A 13,663-nucleotide genomic window follows, 5' to 3' on the forward strand; every position below is an offset into this window, starting at 1 on the left:
TCGGGAGTTCAAGCTGTTCAAGCTTCCCTGTTCAGACTGATACTGTTTACTGGCTACTTTCCAGGTTGTATGCTTGGTGAGCTCGTCTGACCTGTAGGAGCAAATATAGATAAAGACTAGAGATGTGTATGAGCAAATATAGATAAAGACTAGAGATGTGTATGAGCAAATATAGATAAAGACTAGAGATGTGTATGAGCAAATATAGATTGAGACTAGAGATGTGTATGAGCAAATATAGATTGAGACTAGAGATGTCTATTTTAACTCATGGAATCGGGTGGTAAATAGAATTGAGAATAGGGGAGGCATCTGTTAGCTAAACAGGGTCAAGCGTGAAAATTATATATAAATCTATATAATTTACTCTTTGAAAGGAAGAATTTCACATTATTAGAGATTGAAGTAGATGGCAAGGACAGGATGAGATACTAACTTCATAAGGGAAATACTCATCCTAACTTCATAAGGGAAATATGAATATGAAGTTTCATCTTTAAAGCTAATTAACAACCAGCAGTAACACGCAAAAATACGCAAAAATAGTTCCTATTTTGATATACCAATCAGCTGTCGGCCCCAACGACACCTCAACTTCAACTGTCGAAACTTCTTTGTCACTGTCATTTCCCCCTGACCAAGGCAGTGTACTCCCATGCTCCAATCATGCAGGCAGCCCGCCCCCTATGTATCATATACTACATTTTTGGGGAACACATCAAAATGGTAACTGCTCATATATATATATATATATATATACTTGTTAGTCGGTTGGTCCGAGTTTTAAACGACATAAATTTTGTAATTTTTCATGTCAATTTGTGATAGACACGCTAAAGTTTCAATCAATTCTTGCTAAATTCACGCCAGGAAATTAAGAACATGAATCCAATAGCCCAAACAAGATGATCTCATGAGACCCACCCGCTATTACGACGAAAAAAGCCCTGCACTTTTCCTTCGCTACTAGGAGAGTCTGCTACTTCTATTAACGTCACTAAATAAGAGTTTTGTTGATAAGTGTATTCTACTTTAATGTCTATCCATAAAATCATATTTTGGGAAACAACAACAATCAAACTAAATCAAACTAAAAACAGAAAGAAAAAAAAACATTTAAAAAGCTGTTGGCATAAAATGAGAGCAGTTCTTCAAAAACTCCCATATCAGGATATCTCTCAAGCAACTCAAGCTTGTCAGTTTTCATTGGAAGTAAAAACAGCTCCAAAAAAAGAACTATTTATGCTCTCGATACTACAAACAAAACCACAAGTCAAGTCAGAATGCAAATTTATAAATAAAAGAATCCATCAATGTTTCTCTTTGAAGCACACACTTTGCATTACAAATCCTTCCCCTTCTACGCTCCATACATACATATACACTTTTCAAGCACATCACAATACAACTCTTAGTGCCCTTCCACCAAAAACAAATTGTTGCTTCCTAACCCTTGTGTAGTAGCGTTCCAGTATCCAAATCTCTATTAGTACACAATTCAAACCAAAGGCTAAAATAAGGTGAGGAACATGACATGTCTTTTCATTCGATACCACGTGATTTTCAGCAATGCAGTAATAAACTACCCGATGATGCTTCACAGAGATTGCGAGTATTGCGGGACAGAAATAAATCAGACTTTCAGGCCACTACATAATCAAAAGGAAAGAAAGAAAAAAAAGGATGAGAGAATACAGGCAGACAAAGGGTGACGCCATGTTTTCACAACTAGAGTTCTGCTCATAATATCGAGCACGCTTTAGATTTGCCCTTCTTTTTCTTCTGCTTTGGAGGTTGAAGTACAACCCTAATTGCGGCATCAAAAACTCCCTTCACATTCTGTGGTTACATCACGTTCAAAACCAAATCAATAATCCATACTGCAATGCCAAACACCAGATCACTCACATAAGAATACAAATACCTGCTGAGTTTTTGAACTGCACTCGATGTACGCAGGAGCACCGATCAGCTTCCTGAGCTCCTCTCCCTTGACATTGACAAGAAATCCAAATTATACCAAAACAGCAAAAACACCTTGAAAATGTAAAATCATCTGGGATAAACATTTACCTGGGCTTCTGAAATGGGAACTGCACCGGGATGGTCAATAAAGAACTGTTCATCATCTCGAAGATCTATTTCGTAAAAAATAAACATCAATGAGAACTAATCCAGGGCAGTCATTGATGGCACCACATGTAACCAACATTAAACAGCATAATCAATCTCAATACTGAATTGGAGAAGATAACTGACAAGATCAATTCCATTAACTTGCAACAAATTTCTTTACAACTGTACTATGTACCTAAAAAATGAATATCGCAATCTAATCAAGCAGAAATTGTACATGTACGCTTGCAAGCAACCGTTCAGTTACTAGGTAACCATCAGGATCATAATACTACAAGATCAATTCTACTTCACCTTCTAGCCTATAAGTGTTGGTGAAGTTTTCTTTTTCTCTGCCGTGAGCGAAGTCGAGGCTCTTACTCCAGGCCAATAAATAATATCCAATAATTGAACTTTTCTTCTGTGTTACTTGCGCACAAGACCAACCACACGACAGATTAACTTCAACCATCCAAATGACGGTGATGTCAGGAGGGAAGTGCTAAATATGATTTCAATTCCAAACATTTGTCATTCTTGATAACATGGACACTCCGGGGAGACTAACATCTAGTCGGCAAAAGAACATTGTACTTCCTAGGGTTACGTATAATCCAACTTCACAAGGTACTTTAGGAAGAATCATTTTTGTAAGTCTCAGGTAGGTGCATCCTTCCGAAGGTGGTTTTTCTTTTCATAAAAAATTTCTACTTCAGACTTTCAAGTAAAATGGAGAGGAGAGCTTGACATCAGAAATTGTTAAAAGAAGAGGAAACGAAGAATCCTAATCATATCTCAGTAGAGAAGAGACAGTATTTCAACAAATGTGTACTACATGCTAGAGCCAGCTGTCTTTATGTTGTTTTAATCACATTGACCGGTAACAGGCATCGAAACATGCTGAAATATACACCAAGATACTAGACGACCAACACCAACCCAAAAAAAAATTAAGTACACTAGAGGGTAGACAACCCAAAGAAGTTGCAAGTCCACAAGATGGGCAGATTCTTAAAATGAGCAAATGCTCCCCCAGCACTTAAGGCTCACAGAGAGAGAGAGAGAGAGGGGGGGATGGCTATATTTCTGGNATTTGTGATAAACTAGAGGCCTCAAGGACATGGGTTCCCATTTTATTTCATAGCTCAGCTTCACGAAGTATTTGGTGCAGATTGCTCCATATGAGCTTTGCAACCACCGAGGATTGAGAATTTTGGAGGCATTGCTGCGTCTCCTCCTTCGATCTCAAAGTGAGGACTCTATGCGTAATTTTTGAATTAATGATCATACTCGCCAGTGTGTAACAAGAGATTTTCTTATGACAAGGTGAAGGATTGGTACAAGATAAACAATGTAACGGCCCAGGCCCACCTCTAGCAGATATTGTGCTCTTTGGGCTTTCCCTTTCGGGCTTCCTATCAAGGTTTTTAAAACGCGTCTGCTAGGGAAAGGTTTCCACACCCTTATAAAGAGTGTTTCGTTCTCCTCCCCAACTGTGGAATATCACAATCCACCCCCCTATAGGGCCCAGCGTCCTCACTGGCACTTGTTCCTTTCTCCAATCAATGTGGGAACCCCACTAAATCCACCCCCCTTCAGGGCCCAACGTCCTTATTGGCACACCGCCTCGTGTCTACCCCCTTCGGGGAACAGCCTCCTCGCTAGCAGATATTGTCCTCTTTGGACTTTCCCTTTTGGGCTTCCCCTCAAGGTTTTTAAAACGGTCTGCTAGGAAAAGGTTTCCACACCCTTATAAAGAGTGTTTCACTCTCCTCCCCAACCGATGTGGGATATGACAAACAATCAAGACTATACGTTATTAGTAATCGACAGACATTGCTAATCAGAGAGCAGGCATTCATCAGTAAGTTAATACTCACCGGAATTTAAAGGAAAGCATGCTTCTTCAAATCAGACACAATATTTTTCTCATAAGATTTCAAAATGAGAAATGATGGCATAGCCTAAACATACATTATATAGAATCTACACTGTCAAGTAAGCGAAAGCCAAACAAGAATCAAATAATGAATGATTCGAAGAACATGAGAAATATAATTTACCAAGCTTAGTTCCAACAAGAACAATTGGTACTCCTGGAGCATAATGTTTCAACTCTGGAATCCACTGGATATCATGCAAAAAATATGGACATAAAGAATTAGTAATTATATTTCAAGAACTAGTAAATGTTCAAAACCGGAGAAAAACTTATCATCATCCGTCATTATACCTTTTTAGAAACATTTTCATAGCTGGCCTTGCTAATGAGAGAGAATGCCAAAATAAAAACATCAGCCCCACGATAACTCAAAGGCCTTAGTCGGTTATAATCCTCCTGTCCTGTTCCATAGAATAACAAATTCAGCCCCAAGAAACAAAGTAGGAACACTGAAAAGATAAGAAAATGATAGAATATCAAAATACCAGCTGTATCCCATAACCCTAGGTTAACAGTGCTCCCATTCACAACCACATTTGCGCTGAAATTGTCGAAAACTGTAGGCACATAATCCTACATTCCAGCACATTTCGAAAATAAATAAATAAATATCAAGTTTCTTAGAACAGGAAATAACTAAGAGAAAAACACGATTATAGATGAAAGTAATAAACAAAAGGTATATATAATGCAAATGATCATCTTAATTCAAAAAATTTCTTTTTATAAAGAAAAAAAGATATGGATGGAAAATATTAAAATACCCATCTGCTCATTGAATTTCTGACACGCAATCATAGACCAAGGATTTCACATCGAACTCTTTACAACAAGAAAACAAGAAATTGAAGCCAAATGGCAGAAGCAAAAGTAAAAAATAAAATCTTGAATACCAATAGATCCCATGTTAACCGAGCCATTCGTTATTACTAGGCAAGACATTACATAACAATCCCGATCCCAGCAACAGAAATCAAATAGAGTAACGATAATTCAAAGGAAACAAAAACACAAACCAATGAAATCGATCACATAGTTTCAACATTCAGTGGTATCAATGAGCGCAATTCCCTCCCCTCCCGAACAACGAAAGAAGAATAAAAAACACAACAAAGAATGACATTGAAGCAACAGAAAAGGTTTCAAAAGGAGAGAGAGAGAGAGAGAGAGAGACTGACAGTGGGGAAGGTGTTGCTGGTATAGGAAATAAGGAGACAAGTCTTGCCAACGGCACCATCGCCAACGGTGACACACTTGATGAACCGTGAAGCGCTCATTGTTGAGAAGCCAGAAAGGGAAAAGAGGCCTCAGATCGTGAACCTGAGGACAACAAAAAACGAAAGAAAACCCTCTAACTAGTAAACGGCGGCGGTTCAAAGTGCAGTTCCTCCTTCCTCCGGCAGTTGGTGTACAACAGTCAATAGCGCATCTGAAAGAGAAGAGACGGAAAATCAAACAACTGAAGAAAACCCTAAAATGGAGAAAAAGAGGAGAAAAAGAGGAGAAATGAGAGAAGAACCAAAAGAGAAATTGAAGAAGAAGAAGAGGGCTAACCCTTGGAGAAAGAGGAAAATACAGTAACAAAAGGAAGAATTGAGAATCAATGGAGGCGGAAGAATGGTTGCAGAGAGAGAGACAGAGAGAGAGAGAGCGCGAGAAGGAAGAAAGAGAAACCTTTGGAAGCCGGGAAATAATGCCGATGAAGCGTTCGTTAGCAAACCAATCTTCGCCAACAAACCTTGGTTTGTTGAGTTCTCTTTTATTTTATTTTATTTTATTTTTTACTTTTTAGCTTTTTTTTTTTTTTTTTNCGACATTGAGTGGAACCCACCATTCATGGGTTGTTTCAGCATGTTTTATCTTCATTCACAAAATTTTCAGAAGATCACTCAACATAAGATTAGTAATTATGGATCATTTTAGTACATTTTATCTTCACTCACATACTTCCTAAGAAAATTCTCGGGAGATCTCCTAAAATTAATCACGAATCGTTTTAGCACATCTTGTCAACATTCCTCTAAGCTAAATAGGTTTCATATAATTGAGTTATCGAAAAGAGCGGTAATCTAGATAGTTATTAAATTTTCAGGATCACTCAATATAATCTTAGCTCAGTATTTCTCGTTTACTTACAAATCATATTATTATAAAAATTATAGTTATTAAATCTTCAAAATTACTTAATATAATCTTAGCTCATATTTCTCGTTTACTTATAAAAATTAAAACATATAATTGATATAATTATTATTTTATTAAAACTTTCAAAACAGCTCAGAATTATTAATTGACAAATATTGATTTTTTCCTTAAAAAACATATATTTATATTTGTATTAAATTTTTAAAAAAATACAAACAGTATTTAATCCATTTTTAAAAATATATATGCAGTAATAAATAATATTCGTAAGTTATAATGATAAATATGTAATATTTGTTAGTTATAATGATTTGAACGTTACATATTTAATTGACAAATACAACTATAGTTTAGAGTATTTAGTATATATATATATATATCAAATCAAATTCGGATATGAATTTTGGTCGAATTATTTTTTATCATAATAAATTTTGTACTTTCTAAATCATTTTTTCAGTGAGTATTTATATAATAAAGACTAAATTAATAAAAATAACTATGAATTTTATATTTATCTTCGTCATATATTTTCGATATGATACAAAACTTGGATTGAAACACTCTTCTAGATCTTGATCAAGACTTGCAAAACGAATGAAGCGTGTCGTCCAACACCTTCCGATCATAATCGTCGATAAACAGTATTATTTGTGACTATTAGAACTCTCTTCCCATGAAGATACCTGTAAAAACCACCGTAAATTAGAAAACATGCACGATTTAGGAAAAAATCGAGTGACCAATCAAACAAATTCACTTCTACCACATACCTCTGGTAATCTCAGGCTGATCGGGTGGGCTTAGTTGAGTGGTGGCGGGCTAATGGCAATCGGGGTGGGCTTAGTTGAGTGGTGGCAGGCTAATGGCAACCGGTGTGGTTTTTTTTTTTTTTTTTTTTTTTTTTTTNTTTTAATATATTTTTTTAATTAAAAATTAAATATTAATGAAATAATCGTCTCTTCCTTCTTATCTTGTCACCCTAAAATAAAAATAAAAAGTTATTAACGTAATATTAAAATCCAATAATCAAAATCAAAATATATAAATATATAAATTTAAATTATTTATTTTAAAATTATTAAATTAAGATTTAATTTATTTTAAAAAAATTATATTCAATTATAAGATATTTCTATAATATCTACCGATACTTCAACGACACTTGAACCGCGTAATGCAAATAAAATAAAACCAATATCATTAGTTAGCCGCCGCATCTATAAAATAAAATAAAATAAATATTAATAAAACACAAATAACATAATATAAAGTTTATAAATCATCCAAATAAAATTAAAATATAAAATTTAACTCACCCTTGGAAAAGTAGCTATTAATCTAGTAGAAACCCATCCATGCTTATCCATGTGGCTCCTTAAATAAGTGTCTTTAATTAAATTTTTATCACTGCACCAATAATAAATTTATTAAATCATATTGTTAATAATTAATTTTATTAAATAATATTCAGTTTATTAAAAATTGAAATTGGGTAGATAATTGGTTTTTAAATAAAAAATCTAAACATATATTTTATAAATCAGTGTAAAATTTAAAATTATCATATAAAAACAAAATAAAAATTAATATTTTTAAAAGGTAAAAAATATAAATACAAATGGTTAAAAACTAATTAATTTAATTATAAAAATAAATTATATACTTACCTAAAATAATAATTAACTTGATTTAATTTATTATTCTCCAATATAGTCCTTCCCAAAAATTTATTGTTGAATAGGATGGCGGCGGTAGAGGCGGTACTGATTGTGAAGGTGGAGGCAGTGCTGATCGTGAAAGTGGAGGTAGTACTGATCGTGAAGGTGGAGGCGGTGCTGATGGTGAAGAATTATACATGTGATGCGAACAAATATAATAATCAATCGATAAAAATCCTAACCAACAAAAAAAAAAAATTAATAATAAGTATAAAAAAAAAATTATAATAAAGTGAACTATTATTTAATGATTTGTTCTAAACTTACCTGGTTGAAAAGTGAAAGGTTGACTAAATTGAATCGGTGGTGTGAAAGATCGAGGTGTAGTGGAAGCACCAACTCCATTAAACAATTCCATGACGATTTGTATATTGAAAGAATGAATATTAGGAAAAATATTGTGAGAAGTGGTAAGGCTTAGGAGAATGAATATCTGGTAAAAATATGGTGAGAAGTGGTAAAGCTGATAACCTATTTAAAGGGAAAAAGAAAATAATTTTTTATTAAATTTTAATCTAATATAATATATTCAAAAGATTTTAAAAAGTAATAATAAATCCAAGATTTAAAATGATATCTTAAATAATTTAAAATAAATGAGATTATTATAAAAATATAAAACAAAAATTAGAAAATTATCCCCTAATATTTAAAAATAGTTTAATAAATAAATAAATAATTTTAATAATTTATAATAAAAAAAATATAATTATTAATTTCATGATTTATATAATTTTGAATTTTTTTGGGTAAGATTTTAATTTAAATTCTTATGGTTTCTAAAAAAAATTTCGAAAGTGACCCAATATAATATTTATCCAAGTCTTTCAAACTAAGTTTATTATAATTGAGTTATCCAAAAATTAAATAATTAAGTCTATTAGAATTGAGTTATCCAAAAATTAAATATTCAAGATCACTTATTCAAATATAATTCAGGATCAATTAGATATAATTTCAATTTATTCATATATTTCTTTTAAATTAGATTATTATTTTTATAAATATAACTTTTTAAATTTATTTAGCATAAATAAAATAAAATAAAAACTTTTTATTTTATTTTTTAAATTTTCCTTATCTAATTTTTAAAAAATATAAAACAAAAGAAATTTATCTTAATATTTAAAAATAGTTTAATAAATAAATAAATAATTTTAATAAGAAATTATAATTATTAATTTCATGATTTATTATAAAAAATATTCCAAATTTAAAAATTATTTGAAGATGTTAATTTCAAAATATTTTTTTTTTGGTTTAAAATCTTATACTTTTTAAACCATTTTACCCAACATAATATTCCTCCAAATTAACTACCACGAGTTATTGAAAAATTAAATATTCAGCATCACTCGTTCACATATAATTCAACATCAATCATTCAGATATAATCTCATCTTATTCATATATTTCTCGTTTACTTATCAACCATACTGTTATAAAAGTTAAAGAATTTAATGGATATAATTATTATTTTATATAAATTAATCTCTCTCACTCCCAACATATTTTTTTTTAGCCATTTTAGACTTCTTATCATTGTTTTAAAACTATGAAAGAATCTCAAAGGATAACTAATCGAACAATATTGATTTTCTTTCTTAAAAAACGAGATATTTATATTTGAATTAATTTTTTTTAAAAAAATACAAACTATATTTATAATCTATTTTTAATAATATATATGCATTAATAAGTTAGTTAAAATGATTTAAACGTTACATATTTAATTGAGAAAGACAACTATAATTTAAGGTATATATATATATATATCAAATCAAATTCAGATACGAATCTTGGTCGAATTGTTTCAAACATAATAAAGCTAAATTTATACAAACGCTAAATGAATGAAACTATTGAATTTTATATTTATTTGTGCATATAATTTTCGATACCATACAAAACTTGCACACAAATTAGAACATTTTTTAGTAGATCTTGATCAAAACTTGCAAAACGAACAAAACGTGTCGTCCAACACCTTCCGATCATAATCGCCCGTGAACACTTCCTAGAGGACCTTTTAAGAGAATTAGCCTTAGTAGCCCATCAGCAACCTTCTTGTCATCCGGTCGTCCCAACAATGCTCAGTATAGCCATATCGTGCCAACATCAACAACCCCTCCATGCAGCCACTAACCGTACCCAAACCGAGTTTCTAATGGCCGGCTTGTTAAGTGACGAGAGATAGGTAATTTTTTTTTTCATTTTTTATATTACTCTAATATATTTTTTTAATATATTTTTTTTAATTAAAGATGAATATTAATGAAATAATCGTCTCTTCCTCCTTATCTTATCATCCTAAAATCAAATAAATAAATAAAAATGTTATTAACTTAATATTAAAACCCAATAATCAAAATTAAAATATATAAATATATAAATATAAATTATTTACTTTAAAATTATTAAATTAAAATTTAATTTATTTAAAAAAATTATATTAAATTATAAGATATTTCTATAATACTTACCCATACTTCAATGACACTTGAACCGTGTAGTGCAAATAAAATAAAACCAATATCATTAGTTAACCGCTGCATCTATAAAATAAAAAAAATAAATATTAATAAAACAGAAATAACATAATATAAAATTTATAAATCATTAAAATAAAATTAAAATATAAAATTTTACTCACCCTTGGAAAAATAGCTATTAATCTAATAAAAACCCATCTTATCCATGTGGCTTGTTAAATAAGTGTCTTTAATTAAATTTTTATCACTGCATCAATAATAAATTTATTAAATAATATTGTTAATAATAAATTTCATTAAATAATATTGTTAATAATAAATTTTATTAAAAATTGAAATTGGGTAGTTTTTTAAATAAAAAATCTAAACATATATTTTATAAATCAATTTAAAATTTATATAAAAACAAAATAAAAATTAATATTTTTAAAAATAAAAATGTAAATACAAAATTGTTAAAAACTAAGTAATTTAATTATAAATATAAATTATATATTTACCTAAAATAATAATTAACTTGATTTATTATTCTCCAATATAATCCTTCACAAAAATTTATTGTTTGATACGACTGGGTCAACGGTAGAGGCGATGCTAATCGTGAAGGTGGAGGCAGTGCTGATCGTGAAGGATTATACATGTGATGTGAACAAACATAATAATGCATGGATAAAAATCCTAACCAACAAAAAAAAAATAATAAATATATAATTATAGAATGAGAAAACAAATAATTATAATAAAATGAACTATTATTTAATGATTTGTTATAAACTTACCTGGTTGAGGAGTGAAAGGTCGACTAAATTGAATCGGTCGTGTGAAAGAAGGTGTAGTAGAAGCACCCATTAAACAATTAGATTATTATTTTTATAAATATAATTTTTTAAATTTATTTAGCATAAATTAAATAAAATAAAAACCTATTATGTTTTTATTTTATTTAATTTTTTAAAAATATAAAACAAAAATTAGAAAACTATCCCCTAATATTTAAAAATAGTTTAATAAATAAATAAATAATTTTAATAATTTATAAATTATAATTATTAATTTCATGATTTATATATAAAAAATATTCCAAATTTAAAAATTATTTAAAGATTTTAATTTCGAAACATTTTGAATTTTGAATATATATATATTTTGTAAGATTTTAATTTAAATTCTATGTTTTCTAAAAAAATTTACGAGAGTCACCCAACATAATATTCCTCCAAACTAACTAGCAGGTTTATTATAATTGAGTTATCAACAAATTAAATATTCAGGATCAATTATTTAGATATAATCTCCGTTCATTTATGTATTTCTTTTAATTAGATTATTATTTTTATAAATATAACTTTTTAAATTTATTTAGCATAAATTAAATAAAATATAATTTTTTTTTAATTTTCCTTATCTAATTTTTTAAAAATATACAACAATTTTAATAAAATAGATTTTTTTTTTTAAATTTTCTTATCCAATTTTTTAAAAATATAAAACAAAAATTAGAAAATTATCCCCTAATATTTAAAAATAATTTAATAAAGAAATAAATAATTTTAATAATTTACGATAATAAGAAAATTATAATTATTAATTTCATGATTTATATATAAAAAAAATTATTTAAAGATTTTAATTTCGAAACATTTTGAATTTTGAAATATATATATATATATATTTTTTTTTTGTAAGATTTTAATTTAAAATCTTATGCTTTCTAAAAAAAATTTACGAGAGTTACCAACATAATATTTCTCCAAACTAACTATCACATTTATTATAATTGAGTTATCGAAAAAATTAACTAGCACGTTTATTATAATTGAGTTATCGAAAAATTAAATATTCAAGATTACATAATTTAGGATCAATCATTCAGATATAATCTCAGCTTATTTCTCGTTTACTTACCAATCATACCGTTATAAAAATTAAAGAATTTAATGCATATAATTATTATTTTATATGAATTAATCTTTTTCTCAGTTTCAACAATTTAACTTTTGTTATTGCTATTATTATTTTGTTGTCCACGCCTTAACTTTAGATTGTGAAGCCTTATGTTATCATTGTTTTTTAAAACGTTGAAAGAAGCTAAAATAATAATTAATCGACAAATATTGATTTTATTATTATTATTATTATTATTATTATTATTATTTTTTTTTTTTGTTAAAAAACGGTATTAATTTCTTTTTAAAATACAAATAATATTTATAATCTATTTTCAATAATATATATATATTAATACATAATATTGGTTAGTTATAATGATTTAAACCTTAATTGAGAAAGATAACTATAATTTACTTTAGGGTATATATAAATATATATATATATATATATATATCAAATCAAATTTCGATATAAATCTTGGTCGAATTATTTCCAAGATAATAAGGTTTTGTACTTTTTTAATCATTTTTTCTCTCATTTATATAATAAAGGCTAAATTAATGAAAATACTATTGAATATAATTTGTGCATATATTTTCGATATGATACAAAACTTCAGATTGAAACATTCTCTATCTTAATCAAGACTTGCAAAACGAACGAAGCGTGTTGTCCAACGCCTTCCGATCATAATCGTCGATGAACACGCAGTTTCCTAGAGAACCTTTCAAGAGAATTAGTCTTATTAGCCCGTCAGCAACCTTCTCGTCGACCTGTCGTCCCAACAATGATTAGCCATACCGTGCTAACAGCAATAGCCCCTCCATGCATCCACCGACTGTACCCAAGCCCAGTTTCTAATGGCTGACTTGTTAAATAGTGAGAGATTGATAATTTTTATTCATTTTTATATTACTCTAATATATATTTTTAATATAATTTTTTAAAATTAAAATAAAATATTAATGGAATAATCGTCTCTTCCTCCTTATCTTGTCACCCTAGAAATCAAATAAAAAAAAGAGTTATTAACGTAATATTAAAACCCAATAATCAAAATTAAAATATATAAATATATAAATTTAAATTATTTATTTTAGAATTAAATTAAATTAAAATTTAATTTATTAAAAAAAAATTATATTAAATTATAAGATATTTCTAGAATACTTACCGATACTTCAATAACACTTGAACCACGTAATGCAAATAAAATAAATCCAATATCATTGGTTAGCAGCTGCATCTGTAAAATAAAATAAAATAAATATTAATAAAACACAAATAATAGCATAATACAAAATTTATAAATCATCAAAATAAAATTAAAATATAAAATTTTACTCACCCTTGGAAAG

At 28.6% G+C, this 13,663-nt stretch overlaps 1 protein-coding gene across 2 annotated transcripts; it reads right to left on the bottom strand.

Moving 5' to 3' along the window:
- Positions 1–1,273: 1,273 nt before the first annotated feature.
- Positions 1,274–5,795, bottom strand: LOC111799761 (rac-like GTP-binding protein ARAC1). 2 transcript variants are annotated; one of them, XM_023683232.1, is made up of 8 exons: positions 5,732–5,795; positions 5,236–5,486; positions 4,543–4,630; positions 4,349–4,458; positions 4,179–4,242; positions 2,074–2,138; positions 1,925–1,990; positions 1,274–1,839 (listed from the first exon to the last, which is right to left on the bottom strand). In XM_023683232.1, the coding sequence occupies exons 2-8, from the start codon at positions 5,332–5,334 to the stop codon at positions 1,741–1,743; spliced, it is 591 nt and encodes a 196-aa protein (XP_023539000.1). In that variant the 5' UTR covers positions 5,335–5,486; positions 5,732–5,795; the 3' UTR covers positions 1,274–1,740. The 2 variants fall into 2 exon arrangements, with proteins under 2 accessions (XP_023539000.1, XP_023538999.1); XM_023683231.1 differs by lacking the exon at positions 5,732–5,795 and adding an exon at positions 5,612–5,725.
- Between the last annotated feature and the right edge of the window lie 7,868 nt (positions 5,796–13,663).

The sequence above is a fragment of the Cucurbita pepo genome, chromosome LG08 (assembly GCF_002806865.2).
Source record: "Cucurbita pepo subsp. pepo cultivar mu-cu-16 chromosome LG08, ASM280686v2, whole genome shotgun sequence".
In the NCBI taxonomy this organism is placed as follows: domain Eukaryota; kingdom Viridiplantae; phylum Streptophyta; class Magnoliopsida; order Cucurbitales; family Cucurbitaceae; genus Cucurbita; species Cucurbita pepo.

Bases quoted from the DNA above. Each gene is read 5' to 3' on its own strand.
- LOC111799761 (XM_023683232.1), bottom strand. From the start codon at position 5,334: ATGAGCGCTTCACGGTTCATCAAGTGTGTCACCGTTGGCGATGGTGCC. The intron at 4,631-5,235 runs GTCAGTCTCTCT...GCTGGAATGTAG, and splicing joins CCAGCAACACCTTCCCCACT to GATTATGTGCCTACAGTTTT. The intron at 2,139-4,178 runs GTAAATTATATT...TTTACGAAATAG, and splicing joins TCTTGTTGGAACTAAGCTTG to ATCTTCGAGATGATGAACAG.